Source organism: Epargyreus clarus, unplaced genomic scaffold (genome assembly GCF_041222505.1).
Source record: "Epargyreus clarus isolate Ecla_fem2 unplaced genomic scaffold, WU_Ecla_fem_2.2 ptg000029l, whole genome shotgun sequence".
NCBI classification, from domain to species: Eukaryota; Metazoa; Arthropoda; class Insecta; order Lepidoptera; family Hesperiidae; genus Epargyreus; species Epargyreus clarus.
In genome coordinates this window covers 13143942-13168317 of record NW_027332235.1, presented here as the reverse complement: position 1 = coordinate 13168317, position 24376 = coordinate 13143942, and the positions used below count along the sequence as shown (strand labels likewise).

At 37.7% G+C, this 24376-nt stretch overlaps 1 protein-coding gene across 1 annotated transcript in view; it reads left to right on the top strand.

The window, feature by feature from the left end:
• The first annotated feature begins 574 nt into the window (after nt 1–574).
• Nucleotides 575–24376, top strand: part of LOC140754258 (uncharacterized) — a 48194-nt gene continuing 24392 nt past the window's right edge. The window contains exons 1-3 of the mRNA XM_073089222.1: nt 575–1053; nt 12534–12605; nt 19237–19380. Of these exons, the coding sequence (XP_072945323.1) occupies nt 851–1053; nt 12534–12605; nt 19237–19380 (419 nt within the window). The 5' untranslated portion in view covers nt 575–850. The remainder of the gene's footprint in view (nt 1054–12533; nt 12606–19236; nt 19381–24376) is intronic.

Here is a 24376-nt window from a genome sequence, read left to right as displayed (position 1 = left end):
GGGTAACTGTTTGAGGCTTTTGTTCCGTTTTTTTATTGTCATTTGAATAATATTTTTTTGTTTCCCGACCACTGACGATCTCTCACATAAGATTTAATTAAATCAAGGGTCGATCCTCCTATCCAAATCTCTCCTATCTCCTATTTCTTCAGCTATACATATAACATGAGTAAAAGATATAGATGCTTCATAAATATAAGTATGTACAGCTTTAGTGTACATAAAAACATCACGGCAACGTAAGCGCCGTAAACGTAAACCCGCCTATAAGAAGCTTTTATATTAGTACGAGTATGTCGCTTTGAAAACTTTCAGACCTTTCAGTGGATAGTTAGTTAATCACAAATAAGTTAATTAGTTAAAGTATATATAAAGTTTGATGCCAGGACCTGTAAGCGGAATAGATAATGAACTCCATCTTTTCAGTAACCTCACAAAATTACAGAGAGATTGCGAATCTTGTCGCAATCCTGGTAACTGCGACAATAATGAGGCATGGTACAAGTTAATGAAGTGCAGTTTTCTCGTGAGTCGAGTCCGTGGGAGGCGCGGGGGCGGGCGCGCGGCCAGACTCCGCGGCGACTCGGGGAGGCTCGCGGCCGCCGCCGCCGCGCGCCGCCCGCACTCAGCTCGCGACTCTCGCCCGTGCAGTACGTTCGCGCGTGGCGGCCCGCGCTATCCGCCGTGCGGTCGCGATCTCGGACTCGTCCGAAGTGATTTCTGAAACAGTGGTGATTAGCAAAGTTGGGGCCGCGTGTGAAGTGATACCGGGAAGGGCCGGCGACGATCTAGAATGGTGGTGGTAGCGAGGAGTGGTGCGGTGCGGAGCGGGCCTCGAGAGAGGTGAAGCATGGCGCGCGCGCTGGTGGCGGTGCTGGCGCTGGGCGCGCTGGCGGCGGGCGCGGGGGCCGGGGCGGGCGCGGGGGCCGGTGCGGGGGCGGGCGGCTGCGCGGCGCCGGCGGGCTGCGCGTGCGGCGAGGGCGGCACGAGGCTGCGCTGCCGCGGCGCCGGCCTGCAAGCTCTACCGCCGCTGCACGACCGCCTGATCTCGCTGTAAGGCCTTTTACCACAACTTCTTATGCACGATGACCAAATAATGTTTATGTTTCCAGTTGAACAACCTTCTTACAACTGTGTTCATAGCAAACATTTTTAATTCATCCCCCAGTCAATCAATGGATCTATGTATCGTAAAAATAATAAGGATCGGCTCCTAACATCAAGTTTGCTTAACTTCGTTTCGTAACCATAGTTAACTGGCATGTACAATATACTTTACAACAGCACACAACACAAACAGAAGCAACCCCCGGCCGGTCGCGTTGATGTCTTTTACTCTCGATCGACGTATCGAATGCAATTCATGTACCTCCCTCCGGCATTATGCATTTGAATTATTAATGTTTAACTCGTGACTTTCAATCGATACTGTCTTTAACTTGGCAAATGAAGTCAATACAGACACATTGCAAGTGCTCTAAATTGTGTACATTATTTGTAAAGTACTCGCCGCGCGCCGCACTCACGTATTTGTAATATGTAGTTGTAACTTGTAATACTCGTCGCGTAATGCATGTATGTAGGCTGTCGAGTAGGGCAGCGGCCGCAGTGATCGTGTAGTATTGGGCCTCGCGTATTCCCACACGCCAACCGAATACATACTTATGCTTTATAAATTAAATATCCCTACCTTTATTTCTTAAATTATAGAATCTATTCAGTAGCTTGCTCTTGACAATATCCCCAAATAAGTAATTTAGATTTATAGATAATGGTTTCCTTCTTTTGACGATTACTAATTTATCATACTGATATCATCTCCACAGGCTGTATTTTGAAATATAAACCTAGGCCAAGGTTCAGGCCAACAAGAACGATAGAAATCAATTTTTATTTTATTAATCATTTCATTACGTTATAACCGATGTGTTCTCACCGAAAATGAGAGAATGCAGCTCTTTATAATAACAATATAAAATGCAAACAATCACGATTTTCACGATGCAATAACGTACACTAGCAATAAAAGCAAATAGCAAGTGTTGTGAACTGATTACACGAATGATCAGGTAATAATATTTTTATGTTAATGGCGCATCTTGTGACGTGAATCGTCCATAATAAAATATTTGTATGTAACATTAATGAAAACACAATTTTCCACAAATATATACCTACCTACGTTATGTCTCTACACAAACTCCACCCCTAACATACTCGTAGTGTTGTAGTGACAATGTTATCTTAATAACAATGGAATGTGGTTATGAGCTATTACGCCGACAGACGACCGCAACGAGGTGGTGAGGAATATTGTATGGAATTGGATACATGTTGTACTCGTAGGAAATGTAATATCTGACTATAATTCTCGTACTAGCAAGGTACAAATGAACTGGCTCCACCGCCGCGATTGCAATATTTAAAAAGTATGTATTTGGATCGTACAGTATTTATATGTGAGGATATAATTTAGGACCCATACCTTCCAAAAAAAAAATTTTAATAAATATATAATACAGGAGTAGCAAACAAGCATGCAGTCCACCTGATGGTAAGTGGGTACTGCCGACCAATGGACATCTGTAATCAACTCCAGAGTCCAGATCCAGGATTAAATATTCCTACCTGAGGTCGACCACAAATGCACCGCTACCCCTGAGGACTAAGCTTGAATGCCTCGGAAAAGTATGTCTCCCTTACCACACCCTTCAAACCAGAACAAAGCAGCGCTTAACACTGCTGTTATAAAGCAGAAATAGGTGTGGCGGTGGTGCCGCCTAAATCGAACCACAAAGGGTTCTACCAACTTCAAAAGTACTTAATATATAATTTTAGACTAGTGTCCTATATATATCCTAAGGGGCAGTGACCAGACAAATTTAACTACAGCCGGACTTCATCTCATTGAAAGTTCCATGACATAAAAATAACACTTCCGAGTTTTTATTGGAACTAAACTTTGTGTGTTTGTAACCAAATTGCGTGAGGCCCGCCCACGTCACACTCGCACTAGTAGTTATAGCATTTAGAATATTGAAAATACTGGTTGTAAAAAATGTGGTATGTCATCATCATAAATTAATTTGTGTTTACATATATTTCCTGTTATGTAGAAAGTACCTTTTTTCTTGACGGGGGGAAAATCTTCAAAAGGTATTCGATGCGTTGGGAGCGACCGCGGATTATGTGGGATTCTTACTCATTAATCCAGGGCGACCGTCCTCAGCGCTATGGGGCGCAGTCTGGTATCTCCACGGGAACACGAACAGAATCCTCTAAGCGCTATGCTCCGGTCAGGCTCTGCTCTAGTGAGCAATAACGCTCACCACATCTTCGGTTCGTCGTGCGGTAAGATCTCCCCTTCTTATCGCCGGTGAACCCATTTAATCGCCTAGTACAACAGGCAAGGAATACGAAATACCATAGCTCTATATTTGTCCCGAAACTTCAGGGACAAGGATAAGGTACAAAGTATAAAAGTATTTAGTAAGGCGTCGCGGGCGTGTCCCCGCGGCGCCGGGACACCCCAGAGCCGAACCAAATACTATTATGAATCTATCAACCTGGATACACAAGCATCGGAATCGTAATTGAAAAGCTATTTTTGCGGAGTGTGTCCTCGCTGGCACACATACATATCCGGTGACACGTAGCTCACGTGTGTTGCTGTGTGTGTGCCGGAGGTCGCGACGCTCGTGCTGTGGCTCGTTCCGCAAATGCCGATCTTTACCATGTTTTCGAGTTAACGTGTTCAGTATATATAGACAAGCATTTGAATTTGTCAACGTCTTGATTTTTTCACGTTTCAAATCTCGGGATTATTAGGTACAGATATCATAAAGTAGAGGCAACCTCATAGACTCTATTCTAATATTTCTGCCAACTAACAACAGGAAACATATTCTTATCCGAGGCGTTCCAATTTAGTCTTAAAAGGTAGCAACCCTTATTTGGCCTCTTAATAGGAACTCTACCAAGACTAATACGAATCTTTTCTTTCGTGGGGTTGATTTCTATTAACAGCAATAATCACTTATCATATGGTTGACTGCATGCTCCTTTGCAACCTAACTCCTTTCAATATAAGTAATAAAAAAACTTTCAGCAATTATTCGAATCATAAAACACATAAAGTACCTAAATGTTGAGCTCTATACGCTAGGCGTAGCGCTGTCCTGAAGAGCCATGCACGACGGCCCATTACGGTACGTTTTCTGTGTGTAACATTTTAGCAGTGTTCATCTTAAACTGTTCCCAAGTGCCTCCTGCCCGCGGTGTGGGGGTGTGCGGGGGCGGGGGAGGAGGGGGGAGCTTTCCGTCAGGTTTTAATCAGCGCGTGGAATGTCCTCTATTTATCGTGTGCTCTACGAGACTGGCAAAAATGTCCTTAAATAGTCCTTTTTTGATTGATGATAAGAAAGTGACACGAAATGCTTACTTTTTTTACAACCATTTTTCTAACCTGCTTGGGTATATTAAAGTCAAAACTAGGTTTGTGGAGAAAAATGTACATATTAACATTGATTTATGTATTTAATACGAACCCTCGTACGTTTTATTAATAGAGATCTCAGAGTAGTTAGGCTACAGACGACTTGATCCTATTTGTACATATGTCATTTTCTGAATTAAGTGCATAATTACTTCAAGCCACATTATTATATGAGGCAGCAAACAACGGACCCTGATATGATAAGTAATGGCTCCTCCGCGAAAATTTACATCTTAACGTCCCTTAGATTATGCTCTGTAACCGCCCTGCTACACAATATAAATCATTTTAAAATAATTATTATAAACAAGCTATTTCGACGCGCATTAAATCAAATTACATGTACAAACCTACTTAAGAAGTTAAATTGAAATATGATTCCCACCGAGACAGCAGCATAACGAAATTAGGAGATAAATGAAAGGGCACCTCGGCCCGCGCCGCCCCGCTGCCCCCTCGGTGGCGTTCTACTAACGCCTAATGATTTACGCACTTAGTGGAAAATTAATAATTAATTGAGCTTTAGGTTAAAAATTGTGAAGCAATAACATGATTTACTGGCTAATTAGAATATTGCGGACGGCCCTAGAACGGCGCAAGGATCGTGTCGAGGGGTTCAGGCTGCGAGCGTATGCTGTGACGTCAGCCCAGTGCGTTGCACCCGCGAGCAGCACCGGCTGCAGCGGCGCCGGCGGCCGCGGCCGGCTGCGGGCGCTGGGCTGCGCTATTAATAGCCCACGAGCCTGCAGAACCCCTTCCCCCCGCCCGCGCCGCGCCGCCGCGCCTGCATCCCGACCCGCTATCGCAGGAAGGACGCGTCCTCGCCGATATCGCAGAACTGGAGCTCTCCAATTATATTAGAATTAGATTGTCTATAAGCCTCTTAGGAAGGCAACTTCTACTGCACTTCTCATCAAGTTGCCCTACTGCCACTTTAACAATGGCCTAGAAAAGCTATCCTTCACAGTCGTAAATTCACTCCACTATTTATGAAAAAAGTACGTGGGATAACAACTAAGTTAAGAATCATAACAATTTATTTTGAACGGAGACTAGAAGAAAAATAACACATACGAGTATTTTGTAGAGTTTGTATATTATCACAAATACGGTTAACATGGGGAATAAAACTAAATAGGACATCACAGACTGGAAAAATTAATAGTCATGTTCATGATATTCTTATTATATTATCATTTTTAAAAATGTCTTAGCATATGAGCACAATACATCTTAAAGAAACACAATAGCAGGCTTGGTAGATTATGCAATCCTTTTATAGAACCTAATAGCGGCACGTTATCCACACAAATATCTGACATGTGGCATCTAGGCTATGTAACACTAGACGAACTAGGCCATACATGAACTGTATATAAATATAATCCCACGCCGGGATGCACACAGCTGATGTTGATAAGCAAATGAAGAGTGCAGCGCGCGTTCTATAATAATCCTCCTGATGAATGGCCGGCCTACAAACATCGTACCGTCGCCTCTATAAAGACATTCTGCGCGCCGTTTATATCCTCATAGGTGGTTTATATCGTCGCAATATAAATTTATATGTCCGAGAATAGCTATTGCACCAGAAATTGTATCATTAATAGGTGCATCGTTCCGAAACTTTTTTTATTAGGACAAAGAAGCAAACGACAGTAACGTGAAGTATTCTGCGTCACATACTTAGAGTTGTGATCTTCCTTCTATAATTATTGCATTTGTAAGGTCACATTTATTATTATACCTTATTGCGTTAGTTTAACATTATAAAAATAAATAAAATTAAAATAAGTTTAAAGCCTTTCACTCGAAAAATAATGCTGGCCACATATTTAAATTGGCTGTAACGCTGTATTCGTGACTTAAAAAAACAAAAGTGGATAATGGCGGGAAACGGCAGATGTCAAGGACGGTGTTTGTGGAGGTCATGGAATTAATTAAAAATAACTAGCTGGATTCAAGTCTTTCATTGGAGATACCCCCAACACATTATATTTTCACGGTATTTTCTCACAAGTCACAACTGTTACAATTTTCTCGAATTACAATCATCTGAGAATATTTCTACTCGTACTTACCTCTATTTGATTGAACATAATAATATATTGCTAGAGGTCTGCTTGAGCGGTCAAATTTCAGTCGTACTCAATAAAATCGTCATTAATATCATTATCTCTTGCGGCAAACGGAAATTAAATTTCACGAAACAGCCTAATGTGCCGATGTAATTTATGATAAAGATGATTTTCGAGATGGTAATAGAGCTCCGGAAACGAGGGTAAAGCCGGCCGGCCGACCAGAGAACCGTCATCAACCCATTACTGTCCCACTGGTGGGCACGGGTCTCATTTCAGAATGAGAAAGATTAGGCCATACCGCGCTGGCCAAGTGCGTATAGACTTCACACACCTTTTGAGTGTTTTTTTTTTATAAATCTTAGGGTGTGCAAGTTTCCTCACGCTGCTATAATTAATTTATAATACGAAAACATTTTTTGAAAAATCAGAGGTGCATACCTGGGTATTGAACCTCAGACCCCCTGATCGAGAGGCAGAGTTTCAACCACTAGGCTATTGAATTCAAAAACATTTCTTATTATGGTCCACAATCGAGTGAAAACGCCTACTTTTGTTAATTAACATTTTGATTCGTGGGATGTACTTGTGAAGACGGCGACAGATAAGCCAGACCGCGGCTCGGTTTATCGTGTCTCGGAAGCACCGGCTCATTGCTCAAGCGCGTTTCATTAGGAAATGCGGACACTTGATAAATTTCTTTGTAATCCATCCAGTCGTAACTGTGATACTAAAGTAAAATGAAAGAGATATTTTTGTACACTGAATTTTATTTAAGGTTACGTTCAGTAGTGTAGGTACTGATATAATTATAATTTAATTATGAAATATAAGCCTAAGCTATTTGTGCTCCGCAGAATTTCCGTATTGCTGAAACAGCGTTGGATTGTTATTTCAATGTTCAGGTGAAGTTGTCACATTTTTTTTGGTTTTTACGGATTGAAAGACACTCTTAAAAGTAAATGCCATAAGTTAAGGTGGAAACATTCCTCGCCTGTCCGGAAGTGCGAGTCACCGCCACCTGTGGAATATCGACTTCGCCTGCAAATTCAATTATGCTATCACTGTGCTCTTGATATTGGACTTGATATGTATATCGTACGGATTATCCGAAAACAAGGGGTCAATGACTTCTTTCCACTGTAAATCAATAAATTGACCTACATTACTGTAGATGCGTTTAATTGTCTGGCTCAAATAAATAAAGTAGACATATACAACATACATATCCTAAATATGAAGTTATATTTAATAAAAAAGTGCCAATCGGCATCGGCTCTATCGATACGGACAATATTTAAACTATTTAAACACATGTCTGTTTACTTATTAGCGTACTGTTATTAGGCCGTCAGTTATAATAACGGCGGCGAGTTTCGGGTGCAGCTCTACTTCACGCAACTCTACGGGACTTAACGTTTCATTTAGGTCAAATGCCTAAAAATTTTAAAAGAAAAAATGTTACTAAATAAATCAACGGAAAAATATTTTCATCTTGTATGTCCTTGTGTATTGTAATAAATGCATTTTATGTATAACAAATAATGTTTATTTGCCTACAGCTTTGTCAGATAACGATCATTTTATTATGGCCGTTTGACTATAAAAATAATTAGCACTTAAATATAACAAAACTATAATATGGGTGGTTATGGAATAATTCGCTCATTACCTTTATATAGAAAATAATTAGTTCGCATGCCACATGCCCATGCCCACAAGTGTGCAGTGTAGCGTAAAGCCGTCAATTACTGAAACCCGCTGCAAGTTATCAGACGGCGGGCGCCGCGCGGCGGCCGTGCGGTGGTCGCGCGGTTGCCGGGGGGAGGATTAATTAACTGCGGCCGGGGCGGGACCGGACGATCTGCCTGATAGCATTTAACAGGACAAGGGACCACGCCAGCCGCTATCTAAAAATAGACTATTGAAATATATTTCAGGCTACGATGAACAAATATAGAATGGTTAACATTGTGGTTGTTCAAAAACATTACTGGCATGTTGAATTGTACTTTGAAAAAAATATTATTTTCAAGTTAAAATCATTCTAATGAAATACATCAGCAAGAATACGTTAAATAGTTCACCCAAGACCGGTGTCAGCAAACTCGGGCGTCCACAAAAGCTATACCCAATTTATTTTCCCAAAGATGTCTCCAATCGGTTTTCAATAAAATAACAAATGTTCCGATCGTTCAAAATTAAATCCTGGCAGTGAATGAGCTTCTGGCGGCGAGTGCGGGGCGCGGGGTGCGCGGGGCGGGGAGGGGGAGGGGGGTGACGCGACGCGCGATGATGGATGGCGGCAATAACGCGAGGCTCGTTATCGGTACCCCCCCCCCCCTCGCCAGATCCCCTCCTGTGTCGCCCCCTCAGGGTACGTTCTTTGACATCTCCGCAAACTTCACCAAGGTGACAACTGACTGCCCAAGCTTAAACTTACAAACTGATAACTTTTTATAAAAGCTCTGGCCATTTCTATGTATGGACCGTAGAGTACCGGTTAAAACTATACAGTTTATTTCACAATACTTTTCGTCGCCAGCTATTTTTTAGAAAGAAAATTTATCATTAATTCATTAACATTATTTGCGATGTCAATATATTAATTAACATTAAAAAGGTATTTTTGTTAAACTTGTTCTTTATTAATTAAATGGCATTCCTGGCTCTGTAATTTTAGGCTAACCCGCAGCCCAGCGTAATAACATACATACAGCGAATACGCCAGACACTGTAGACTCCCAGGATTAAGCTATTTAATATAAAACGTAAAAATATAAATTATAAGCAGATAAAAAACATTGCATCATTTAAAATTTAAAAATACAATAAAATTTTAAAATACAACCATGCCTATGAGCTTATTAAAATACTGTAAATCGTCTATCTCTATATCATTGCCTGCCGTGGTAGCGTGTCTGGCCGCCGCCACTGCCGACAGATTTAGCCGAGCATTGCACTGCAGCCATCGATCACGGCGGATTTCGACACTGAGAATCGATTAGAACACATTAATCTGTTATAATAAAACTTGTTGCACATGACTACTATTCGATAAAACAAATTGCCTAATGTAGTAGAGCCATACACGTACGCAAGCCACATCAGCCTACCAGGACTAAGTATATTGTACACAATAATTTTATTATGTGCAGTATATCATAGTATTCAATTAGCTTCCTCACGCAGCATTTATTGATAATAATTTTACGTTAAAAAGGGACTCCCCCCTATAATTCATCTTTATAGAGGGATGGAGGGTCCGATCGGTTCTTTCGTAGATAATATTAAGAAAAGTATAGAAAATGATTTTTTCTTTTAGTTGAGATATATTTATGAAGAACATGCGAGTCTTCATAATCCTTTATAGTAATTGCAGCCATTATTGAGATTTAGTAATCGTCTCTTGCCAACTGTATTCGCGACAGGCGATGCTAGTAACCTTGTAATTGAGATGAGTCAGAAGGTACAGGTACACCGGGGTACAGACAAATTAATCTACTATTGTACACATACTGTATGCGGAGAGCTGTAAAGCGTACCTCAGAAGTAATTCGCGATGACACTGGAATAAGATTTTGTCACTTTAAAGTTTATTTGCATTACCTGACTTTACGAGACTATATTCTGTTCAAGAATTAATTATTATTAGACATAATTCATATTAAAAATCAAGGAATTATTATTTTTAACTTGCTTAATATTTATCATTATAAATGCTACAGGCAGATAACTAAGTGATTGATTTAGATTTATGTTCTGGAGCTGGTATTTGTATCTCGCTCGCCTTTGCGCGTCGTCTGCTCCCCACGACAGTAAGAATCCTAGTGTAGGGCTACACTCAAATTCATATTCAAATTAACTACCAAATTCTAACACTATATTGAACTAAGTAATGCTAGCCACTTACCCTACTCTACTCTACGAAGTTGTAATAAGAAAAATGTACAAATTACAATAATTGCCTTTTAATATATTGAAATCTTACAACAAACTGTAACTATTATTATTTACTATTTAGAGACAACTACAATATCTCATATATTAAAACTGTCAAGCTATGGAACTGTGAGGCGTGCTAAAGTATAAGACAATAGTTAACGATTCTATTAAACCATGAATCATGATACATGAATATTAGAAATCAGCGTCATGACGCAGTTTACCTGCTCGTGGCACAAACTGACTTTGTCCCTTTTTCGCGGTCGTTGCAACACATAAAATAATAAAGTGTAAGTATATTTTTATTTTGCTTTTGTTGTATGATTTCTTTTAGTTCATGTTTTATTTCTCTTTCTGTTATGTTATATGTGTAATTTGGATAATCATAATTCGAATAAAAAAATCTTTCTTTCTTTCAAATTGTTTGGCTATATTTGGGTATACAAAATAGTAGCAGGGTAGTGTAGAGCTGTAGGACATGTCTCTGCATACCGCAGTGCCCGGAGCGGGGGCAGCGCCGGTGTGCGGTAATGACACAATTAGTTACATTGGCGGTGGTGCCTGCATCCGATGACTACTCTTTAATTAACTCCACCGCCACAAAAGATCTTCAGTATACTGAGAAGCCTCCCCTTATGTGTTTTAGTACTTTTTGTACATATATTTGTTGAATGGTTAAATAATCTACACTAATATTATAAAGAGAAGAACTTTGTTTGTTTGGTTGTAATGAATAGGCTCAAAAATTACTGAACATTTTTTAAAAATTCTTACACCATTCAATAGCTACATTATCCACGAGTAATATAGGCTATATTTTATATGAAATATATTTGATGAATAGATTTTGAGGTGGTACAAAGTTTGTCGGGTCAGCTAGTAACATATAAAGTGATCTCATTAGAGTCTTATAAGAATTTGATAAAACTTACATGAATTATTATTAATATTTTCTTAGTCCAAGATTATTGTACGGAATCTTCAATTCAACCGACATTTCGTACTATCGAGTCATATATTTTCGCACTGTATGTGCCAACAAACTTATCTGGAGCTCTACCAATAAGTTTTCGCCTTTATTACTTCCTGTGGTGTTAGAGATGACATGACAAAATATAAAGAAGTTTCGTGCATATTTTCATCAATCAAATCGTAATAGCTGCGACCAAAAATTAAAGCATGTGAATGATGTAATTTGATCATAATATGTTTTTATTAATAGCTTAAAAAGCTCTTACTCATTGTTCTGGTTTGTTCTCATTCATATAAATGTTGTCTTACAAATTCCTTAAATGATTTGATACATAATTATATTTATTTGATAATTTACGAAGTGCCTAATACCAAATAAATAAAACTCTTATGAAGTACCCACAAAACCAATACTCTCTTATGAAGTACCAATTCGTCGCCAAGTATGTACGCACTGCAGAACACGCGGCCACATGGCCCTCTTGGCGCAACTACCACGTTCTTCAGGCTATATTCTGGTTAGGTACTCATCCATTAATGACCAATAGCAGTCATAGCGTAGTTGTTAAGAAACTCGGCCTCTCGATCGAGGGGTCCGAGTTTCAAATCCCAGGCACGCTATGTTACGCACATAACTTTAAAAATCAGAGGTGCGTGCCTATACAAATTAATATCACTAGCTAAACGGTGAAGGAAAACATCGTGAGGAAACCTGCATACCTGAGAGATTTATAAAAAAAATAATCTCAAAGGTATGTGAAGTCTACCAATACGCACTTGGCCAGCGCGGTGGACTATGGCCTAATCCTTCTCATTATGAGAGGAGACCCGTGCCCAGCAGTGGGACAGTAATGGGTTGATGATGATGATGATGACTCATCCATTACATTTCATTGTCTAAACTTGAGGCAAATTTTCAACCATCTAGGGGAAAAATGGACCACCTTATTAGATTTTACAATAAAGCTAAAATTTTATCTAGACCTAGATTATTAATCATTAAAAAATATGTATTGACTAATAGTTGAATGTTATTTTCGCAGCGACGTGTCGGACAACAACATCACCGCGCTGCCGCCGGGCGCGCTGCAGCTCGCCACCAGCCTCCGGGATCTGTGAGTACCACCACCACCACCACCAACACCACACCTTACTTATTATCTTCTTATCAAAATAATACAAGTTATGTAAGATAGTAAAAATAACTTTCTACTTTTGTAGCCACATAATAGGCTATAATATATAAATAATAATAACAGAAAGTTGTCGTGGGGACCAGAAAACGTGTAAAGGCGTGTATAAAAGATAATAAAACAGGGAACCGTTGTACATTATTGTACTTCACTGCATAGTCTCTTCAATGATAATGTTGACATGTAGTACACCGCCAGTCGCCAGCCTTGTGTCACGTATATTCAGAGCTAAAAACCTCGAATTCAAATAATTTAAAACAATATCCAACCTACTTATAGCGCCCCCTACCGGTAAATGTCATTATCGTTTTTCGTGCAGCCTGTGTACATTTATGATTTTTCAAAATAAGAAATAAAATAAGTAATTTATAGTAAAAATTGTTAATTTATAACAAATATTTCAATTAATAATTTATAAAAGACGTAGGTGTGATATATTGTGCAGAAAAGTTACAATGGAAAATAAAGAATTTTGACGAAATTATTCTGAAGACTTGTACTAGGCGGCCATTACGAATGCCGTCGCAAATTGAAAATGTATTATTTTCATTTATTAAAGATAAGATGATAATCTTATATATTAATGAGGAATGACAAGGTAAATTTTTACATATATATTTTTCCAAGCAAAGGATTTTTAGATTACCATATTGTTCTGTAGCAAGGAATTTGACGTCTTATGTTCATTAACTAAGCTTGTCACCTATTTAGGTGATCTCGCTTATATAAATCCTTATTTAAATCCTTATATAAATCTCGCTTATATAAAGCTATGAACATAGAAATAGGGTGCTATTTAGCCCCGTGCATGGGTACTAACCCGTTTATACTGAGTATTTACTCACATAAAAGAATCTACTATTGAGTAGAATATACCTAATGGGTATTCACCCGTTCAAATAAGGTTATGACCCTTACATATTGGATATTTACCTACATTACAAGAAATAGGGTGCTATTTAGCCCCGTTCATGGGTACTAACCTGTTTATATTGAGTATTTACTCACATAAAATAATCTACTATTGAGTAGAATATACCTAATGGATATTCATCCGTTCAAATAAGGGACCCTTACATATTGGATATTTACCTATATAACAACTATAACAAGATACTACTATTAAGTAGACGGATACAACGGATATTCACCCATTCTAATAGGGTATTATGTCCTTCACATTGGGTAAATAACCCATATAACAAAATACTAATAATCAGTAGATAGACACAACTATTACCATCGAGTGGGTGTAATGATTTTAATGAATGAACATTTTACTGAAGAATCATTCAGATTAATAATGTACATGATACAGAGGATATAGAGATGACAATTTATATCCTTTTGTAATACTCTAGAAGAACCTAAATTTGGTTTAACCATTCATAAGAATTTGGTATCTAGGTTGATCAGCATATTAAAGAGTAATTTACTAAAGGAACTATCTATCTATCTAGATGGTGATAGATAGACTAAAGGAAAAAATAGTTTAAAGGAAGATCTGGACCTCTAGGAACCTCTAGGAAACTGTGGGACGGATAACACATGATTAGACTTTAAAAGTGGCACAAGTTGCAGTTACTATTGTAGCTGTAAAGAGTCAAAAGCCATGCCACATCAGGCGAATGCTTACTGCTCTCGAGCATTTGACATGATTGTTTCTTAATAATTTTAAATTATTTGCCTTTATAAAGATAATTTGCTATCAATTATCTTATTACTGGTGCTGGTCATTTATTATGTATAATAAATAATAAGAAGAAATTTCATAGTACAAGTACTGGAACAAATGATCGGAAAAATGGTTTAAGAAACAATGATTGTTCAATTCATATATATATATATATAGTACAATATTTTATAATAACAAGTATAACGAAGATATTTACACTTCATCCTATGATAAACTTCATCCAAAAGTTTGAGATACTCATATCAAATAGGGTCATTATCTGACTTACAACAAGCCTCATGCACAAATACCTGTGTCACAGAAAGGCTTGATCGAAGTTTCCTTTGGAATAAATCTTCAATCACAACAGATTTTCAGGTGAGTGGTTAATAATGTGGTCAATTATAATTATAATTTTAAAGACCAGTTGTAACAAATAACTATTGACCCAAGCTTTGCAAGTGGTTAGCTTTAAGAGTCTATTTGTATAAACACTTAAACTCATTATTCTCAAGGAATGAAGATTTTTCAAAATATACTTGGTTTGTGTGTAGAAAGACTTCTCACATCAGTGGTAACATATTGTTTACTCTTAACCAATTTTTTACAATATTTTTACTTTACCAACACCTGATGATGGTGATGTTGGTTTATATTGAATATCTTGGTCTTAATCTTGAGCTTTAAATAAAGCCTGGCATTCCACTCACTACTTACTATTGTTTTCAAGAATGCATATTTTGATACTAATTCATTATTACCTTAAACAGTGTTTACATGTCTATGGTTAAATGGAAATTCTATGCATTTCAAGTTCTTTCCTTTGGTTTGAGCAGAACACTATATTTATGTTTTTACTAACCTTTTAAAAGATACAAGACCATACATAACTGATTAAGATCTAGGGACATTGTGTCAGTTATATACTTATATAACATAGTTCCTATTTGAAATGTCATAATAATGGACAAGGAACAATAACGACACTTAGTAATTTAGGATCATAGACATAACAAGCTATATCATTCTTTAGGATGTATTGGTTACTTAAAAGATAGTTTGATAATTGGAAATAATACAACTGTTAAGGTTGTTCATTGTATTATACAAGGAATAAATAAATAAAAAATCAAATTGCTTTACCATTAGATAAAAGATTAAAAATCAACACAAGGATGAAATAAAAAGAAAAAAAAATAAAAAAAAAATATATATAATAATAATATTAAAAAATAAAATTTATAATAAATGCAAAGATATGTATATATATATAACAATTTTAATAATGTTTATCAAAATACTATCCCTCTTACAGATAGATATAATTACAGGTGGTAGTTATCATATTATTTTTATTATCAGGACACAATCAGTTATGTAACATATGGTCATTATTCTCGGTATTTTTGTGATTTGATTTAAATAACAAATCCGATCAACTATTTAAAGTTAAATGCAGCGTTAATTGTGCTTAAAGATATTTTTTCAATAATCATCTTCAACACGGTGAAACCCTAATACGTGTAGGCAACTCCACAGTTATTTCATATAGAAACAGCATGGTGTTTAATACCCACGTTTAACCGTAATATCAAGGCACATATTGGATTTATTGAGTACCCAAAAAATGTTTTTATTTCCCTAATACATTCAATAATTTCAGAATGAATTTGCTATCACTAAATCAAGATTATACATTGCAAATTAACACTTTGAAGGTTTTAAAATAGATTTATTTACTAGGAAACCTACAAGAAGTATGACTTACATGTCATGACTAAGGTTATACTATTTAAATGGAAATATTAATTTTATTTCTAATAAAATAATTGTTGTTAAAGATTATCTCTGAACGGTTGGGGAGTTTGTCGTAGTACCAGACTGGTCCAGACAGTCCTAAAAAATAGTATTAAAAAAAAAAAAAAAAGAAAAAAAAAAGAAACCTTTCATTTTGGAAGGGTTGCATTTTGGGTCTCATATGAATTTAAAAAAAAAAAAAAAAAATAAAAGATCTAAATCCATTTGTTTTTCGTCAACGTTTTACCCTGTATCGTTTTACCCTGTACTCGCTTCCTCGAGGAGCGTTTCGTTTCTATACACGAATCTCAAGATTTTGTTGCTCTACAAGCAATGTTAGACGCAATAATGAAAACGTGATGCTAGTGCTTATAATATTTTGGCCTAAACAGTGTAAATAACTAGATCTATCTGTAGACTGGTTACAATATTCTTTTCATTTTGATATATATATATCTAGAATTCTTTTTGTTCTTAAAATGCATATTAGGTTTTATATCCTCCATATCCCAAGTATGCTATTACTTGGTTACATCTGATGTATAAATATTTTTAGCGAGTTAAGTGTAAAATATTATATATTATTTAGTGGAGATGAAGAAAAAATACTATTTACCTTTTTTGGTTATTGTAATTACTCATATAGTAAAAAGGAAAAAAAATAAAAACAATAATAATAATATATAAGTAATATATATATATATATATAAATAATATATAAAAGCAATAGATATCGTATATATTATGACGTTCACTTGGTGTAAGCCCGTGAATGCCATTATTACTACCGATTCGCCTACATCTTAGTCGAGACTTCTAAAAAGTATACATAAACATAATAATAACATTATTGTATATTAACCAAATTGCTTGTCGGAAGATATTGTATATTAAATTGCCACATGAATTTAAACCTTACTATAACCAGTGTTCAAACAATCTAGTATTACCATTATTTCATAGTAATCATAGTATTTGTCCAGCACATTCTTAATAAAATTACCTAGATAGGCCTAGTAACACTTGAGAGTTGCAAGAATAAGTTTATTTCTTTTATGTAATCTTATAATACAGTGACCTTCCAGACGACAGTTTCTAGATTTTATCAACCACGGAAGATGATGGCATTGATATATCATTTTTTACAATACATACCATTAGAGAGCACGCATTACCACGCTGCTACGCTGACGTCTAAACATATGAGTGTCAGTTAAGGCCCTCTTAGAAGGATAGCTGAATGGATCAGATCTAAGTTCAATTTTGTAGTAGAGACGTTACATCAAACGTATACTTGATAACTGTAATTAATATTTAAATAGATATATTAAATTAGGAATTTTAAAAATAGTAGGATTTAAATGTTTTTGTATTTTGTTTAATACGCTCGTTATTTTACAAATCTCTAAACATCTACATGTCAACATTATCATTGAAGAGACTATGCAGTGAAGTACAATTAGAAATTAAACGAACTTACCTAAGTGAAGTTCCATTTCAATTGTACGAACTGCATAGTCTCGAAATGATATTATAACCCACCCACCCATACTTATGTACGATAAGTATTACCCATAATATCATCTATGTTGTAAAATAATCGAGCTAATGAACTTACATCTTGACCCCAGGATCTCTAAACTTAATGACATTTACCGGTAGGGGGCGCTATAAGTAGGTTGGATATTGTTTTAAATTATTTGAATTCGAGGTTTTTAGCTCTGAATATACGTGACACAAGGCTGGCGACTGGCGGTGTACTACATGTCAACATTATCATTTCGAGACTATGCAGTTCGTACAATTGAAATGGAACTTCACTTAGGTAAGTTCGTTTAATTTCTAATTATTGCGCATTCCAACCAAATCAATCCAAGTTCAATAATTGAGTTCAATATTCCTTAAAAATCAAAACCAAGTGTGAAATCGTGTTTCTTTGACCCGAGCAGCGTGTCATTATATCGATATTGCGGCATAACAGTCAACATTAATTACATTAAAGCTCAGTAGCGAGTGCGATGACGGCGTACGGAGCACTGTCACAGCGTTACGCAATACAAAAAAACAAATCCGACAGGCGCGCGGTATCGCCTTCGCGACCCAAATACCGATAAAAGCGAATATATAAATTGCCAAGTGGCGAGAGGTGGGCAACGGGCGCCGGGCCCGCGGGGGCAGGGGGGAGGAGGACACGATGCTAATGCAATGATTCGGATGCGAGTGTCGCGGTCATTCGCGAGTTTCAGGAAAACCACGCCAAACCGCAGTCCTCGGACGTCGCGTTGTTAACATGAGTCACAGGTCTCACAACACGTCCATTTACTCCGTACAAGTACAAGTCCTTGGTTTTATTTTCCGCGGGGCCTCGGAAGCCGGAAGTGGTGCGCAAAGGAGCCGGCGCGGCGCGACGCTCTAGATCTAATCTCGCGAGTTTCAAACTTTGTAAAAGGCGAGTTTTATATTTTATCAGGCGAGTGATCACACTCAAAGCTGTTCAAACTTTTTGGCGCTTAAAGGACATTATATTTATCGGCATTTTTCGCAACTTCAAAAGATAAGATAAAGTATGTACAGGGCCGGATTTAGAGGTGGGCAGGTCCTTCATTATTTTCCGAATAAAAATAACTTTTTTCGGTCCAGTGCAATTTGAAAAAATACTGCCAACAAATTAAATTATGTTTGGAAAAAGACACTCTTAGTATTGTTTAAGAAACTTATAAGTTGCATGCAAACTGAGCTGTCAAAATTTAGATATTTTTCTATGTCGTGGAGGTCCCTCGCTTGTGAAAGTCCTGAAAGTAGCCGCGTTTGCCCTCCTCAAAATTCGGCCCTGAGTATGTACCTATATCGTTTGTATCTCATCAATTCACGGTTTTAAATCAGTGGCACGTAAATATTACAAATATTAATGTTCTTGACTATTAGTAATCTGAGTACCCGTGATGACTTTGTGTTGCCATTGACATATTGATCGATTGAATAAAGTCGGCACGAGGCACAAGTGCTACCCATTTTTTGCCGTAAGTACAGCGGTATAGTGTTAGCGAGTGTGGTATAGCTGTAGGGCGTACGGTGTTGTAGGAATCTGTCGGCGACCCGGGTGCAGGAGGAGGGCGCGGGGTCGCTGGCGGCTGCGCTGCGCGGCGCGGCGCTGGCGCGGCTGTGGCTGGACGGCTGCGCGCTGCGCCGCCTGCCCGCCGCCGCGCTGCCGCGACTGCATCTGCTGTGGGTACCGTCTGTAGAAGAAGACCCGTATTAGCGACGACCTTTTTGTATAACGTAGCAGTAGTAGACGACCATGCAGTTCACCTGATAGTAAGTAGCTACTGCTGCCTATGGACATCTGTAATCAAACCCAGATAGCATTAGATAATCCTACCTAAGATCGGGCACAGATGCGCCGCTACACCTGAGGACTAAGCTGGTACGCCTCGAAAAAGTAAGCCTCCCTTACCACACCCTTCAAACCTGAACACAGTTGCGTTTACCACTGCTGTTATGAAAACATAAATGCGGTATATTTTTTATCATACTTACTTTGATATAAAATACTTTTCATCTATTTAACGCATGGATGAACAGAGGTCGTCCCTATTTCGGAACTTAAACGACAAAGTTCACCACCACCGCCACCGACCGCATGGCACTGATGAGCTCCAACCACAAGCTTGAGTTTATTTCAACAATTTCTTTATTTCGTTACCTTTTTATCATTATTGCATTGTAGTTAAAACACTTATTAATTTTTGCACAAAAATCATGCCTGTGTCGCTAGCAATTATTAAATGTGTTTAGCTTCCTAAATGTCATATGCACTTGTAAACTTCTAATTCAAACTCAAATCCCGTTGATTTGAACATCGACAATCTACCATCGCTTCGGATAGTGTTTCGCTATGGAAAAGAAGCGGCGTAAGAAACTCCATACGTGTACATTTGCGTCTCTTATAAGTAAAAAAAACTGTTTACATACTGTCATATTATAATCGTAAATTAACTGCATCACTACCCGCACGTTATCAATACAGACATACAGAATGTGGAGTAGCCAATCATTCGGCAAGCACAGCTGAGAGATCTAATATAAATAATTCAGCAGGCCGCGTCGCGCCGACAGCTGATGGCGCGATGTCTTCCCCTGATATCGCTCGTCACTCCCCAACGACATGTCGCTGCTAATATCTTTCAAATAAGCCGCCTCCCTGAGCGTAACTGTTATACGCTACGCTACATTTAACGGTGACTAAGCATTATTGTTCGGTTGTTGAATGTAGAGCCAAATCGCAATATTTCAACTGTTTTTAGAGAGAAATAAAATAAAATGATAGTGTTTACAGATAACACAATTGACAGTGTACTGAAAATTTTACAAATGTAGGGGAATATTTACGAAATATCGGAATTTTGACGGAAAATAACAAAACATACGTAGAGCTAGCAATGTACAGTTTCAAACAAAATCATAACTTTATTACCATATCGCTGACGATTGCCATAGTAAAGAAAGAGTTTACTATGCGATTACGCTCCAAGCCCCGGTGCATACTTATGAAACTCTTTCAATTACTTCACCTTTACGGACCTAACGAATTTTAATCTCATACAGAATCAAACCTTGGGGTTACGGTTAGGACCGAAAATATAAAGATACAAATACGTTTATATTTATGCATATATATTCGCATTTTAGTATAAAAGTTACATTGAAATTAGATAGATAGTACTGAAAAATGAGTCTGGATTTAAAAAAGGAGGTCATTAATACGATTGTTACTTTTTGAACAATACCCCTTTAAATATACGGAGGCTTGAAGGCTCTATTCTCGGAAACAATCAGCGGTAATATGCGTACAGTCGGCAGTGTCGGCACGCGGCAACAATGGCCACCAGGTGAACGTTCCTGTAAGAATTCAATAACGCGCCGATGTGAAAATAACTAGATTGTTTAGAATACATTGTCGACACGAGGCCCGCACCGCCTCATCCGCCCCACGCGCCACGCTTCTATAACAACGCTTGGGGCGGAAATGATATTCTTGAAATATGAGTTACGCATTTCATCATCAACCCATTACTGTCCCACTGGGACACGGGTCTCCTCTCAGAATGAGAAGGATTAGGCCATAGTCCCCCGCGCTGGCCAAGTGCGTATTGGTAGACTTCACATACCTTTAAGATTTTTTTTTTTTATAAATCTCTCAGGTATGCAGGTTTCCTCACGATGTTTTCCTTCACCGTTTAAGGAAGTGATATATTTTTTTTTTTTTTGGGATAAATTTATTGTATAATGTTCAATCAGGGATTTCTTATGAGAACTGTGATAAAAATACTCTTATCCTTCTTAACATACTTTTAAACAATTAACTTCTTTAATGTAGTCGATGGATTCCGTTGAATTTCCTAGATAAAGTTGCACTCTACATATGGATGTTTTGTATAAACACTTTAGTAGTATAGGTATTTCACATGACACCCGATCCGAATTACACACAATACATACATAAGATTATATTTTTTTCTTTAATCTGTTCAAAATTGACATGTTAATTAAGTGACAGAATCGAGTAATATTTAAATGATTGAACGATTTAAATAAGTTACTTTACCAGTGTAACTTGCTTCACTGAAGTAAATTAAGTGACAAGTTGATAATGGTCGCCATCAGTGTTTGTTTGTAACCAGACCGCAAACGCAGCGCAATAAAACGAGTGTAGGATGTATGATATGTGTCGATCTGTACCCTTGCCATGAGTTTTCAAAACATCCCACATTTTTACGTTACGTTAACTCAATCCATTATTCTGTTTCGTTTGCTTCAGTAGACTGAGTAGACGTAACATAATAAGCTAGTGATCAAGTCTTTTTGTCTGCCTCACATGTTCGCAAGAGAGACAAAACATAAAGCGCCATTTTGTCAATTTAGACATTTAATGGTACGTTACTGACACTATAGTTCTGGTACAATGCGCTAGGGGCGCTGATTGGAATTTGTATGGGCAAATACGTAAACAAATACCAAAACATTCATATTTGTCAAAACGTACAAACTCATGGTAAGGGTACTGAAAGCATGTGTCGCTCGGTGTCGGCACAGTATATGGATCCTTATACTGTGGTGTCGGCGCGGCGTGCCCGCGAGGACGGCGGCCCGCGCCCCGCACCGCCCCGCACCACACCGCACCGCCACACGCTCCACGCTTACAACAGACAAGTATAGAAATGAAGACCAACTGCACAGAGATTTATTGATGTCGAAACGTAATTCCTCATCATATAAAGCATGTGTGTCTACCGTAATTATATCACTACAAAGTGACGCTACTAAGAGTGAATTAATTTTATTTTGTTTGTTTTCTTTAGCGTCTCATTGTTCATTAGAAGAAGATAGTATTTTATGATAATATAAGTAGTAAATTGCGAGTTAAATTATTAATTGCGGTAGATACAGTTAATATCATCCGACTATATGATATATTGCATGTCGGTTCTTATTCGATAGCAATACTAATCAGGCAGACATGTGCCGCCCACACTGCGGACTGCACCTGTGGACTTTGCAAAACACTAAGAGCTTCCTAATTTCTATTTGCTCTTATGATAATACTAAGACAATCTAGAATTCAAAAAACCGAGCAGAAGTAGTAAGCATTGTAAAAGTACCTAAATGTTTAAGTAATAATGATATTTTCTAGCTATTTAACTTCACCAATAAATTAATCATAAATATAAAACGATGTGTTTTGTTAATCCTGAGAAGCTACATGAGCAATCTTGTAGCTATAACTACACATTCGGGTGGCAGTAAATTTAATATCGTCGACAAGGGCCGGTTCATAAATCACATGGTTCAATTAATACGGTACGGAGTTAGATGCTCCTCCCGAAACAAATAACATTAAGTAGAAAAATAGTAAACAGAGTATTAAATCTCCCGATTTGGCTAACAGAGCGGAGTGACAGTAAACACGCCCTGTTTGCTTCGCTCGCGGAAAAACAATTGTACATATTCAAAGTGGCAACATAAAGTGACTTGCGACATCGAAGTTCGTGTACAGCGTTACGAAACTTTGTATTCAATAAATCTGACAAAACATCATCATTAATCTTTCTAACAAACTAGGAACCAATAAATTATCCGACAAGTACTAAGCGGTACATTTCTCAAATTATCACAATAAAACGTATTAGTCCTAATCGACACAAAATTCAATGGGATGAATAGGTCTTTGGATATAGATCGAGCTGTCTACTATTACAAATGCTGACTGATTTATTTGCTGATACTAATAGAACGCGGCATTAGGCATTCGTGCCTCCCGCCAGCGCTCCCGCCGGCCCGCGTCGGAAGCGCCGGCGGACATTCGCGCGCACACATCGACGCCGCGGCGACACGTCCACGTCCTACGTTTATGTCCATGTAATTTATGTGTCCTCGCTCTTACAGCGTCGTAACTGCAAACAGTATCATTAAATTGATGACCAATTATCGTTTACAAATACGGCAGTCGATAACAATGTGTAGAAAAGATAAAACAAATGCATTTCGTCGGAGAGCTGTCATCGTCGAGAGTCGGGGCACTTGACGCGTGGCCGTGAACTACATTTAACAAACTTGACATTTCACCAGCTTATGTCGAAATAGCACCGATAAAGTTATCAGGCGATAAGTGATAAAAAGCTAGATTCGTAGCAATGTTTGGTAAATCCGCGCCGCTCACCGGCTGCGGCCGAGCGTGAGGAGCGTAAGGACCCCGAAGCAGATTAACTTGTCAAGTTATCTCGAGACCCCTTATTTATTGAGCGCCATTCCACTGTACCCAGAGATAAACGTGTTCTTGTATCGCAATATATTTGCACTTCGTTTATAGTGTATCATAGTATATTTTATACATACGCGTTTTATTATATTAATATACATAATTATTTGATCGATTTTATAAGTGATTTGTTTTCTTACACTACTAGGATACTAATACAACTCTAGTACAATAAATATTAATAATTAATTAAAATTAAGTGTTGTGATCCTGATGTTGACCCTCCATGATCTTCAATTTTTATAAAGTTTTTTATTTTTTATTTATTTATAATTTACAAGTGTTATGGTATGTGTCGTAATCGTAAGGTTCTAAATTTAACTGTTTATTAAATACAAAAATTTGTACTTACAACCAGCAGAAAACTATTTAAAATAACAAAATCAGTAAAAAATCAGCAAGTAG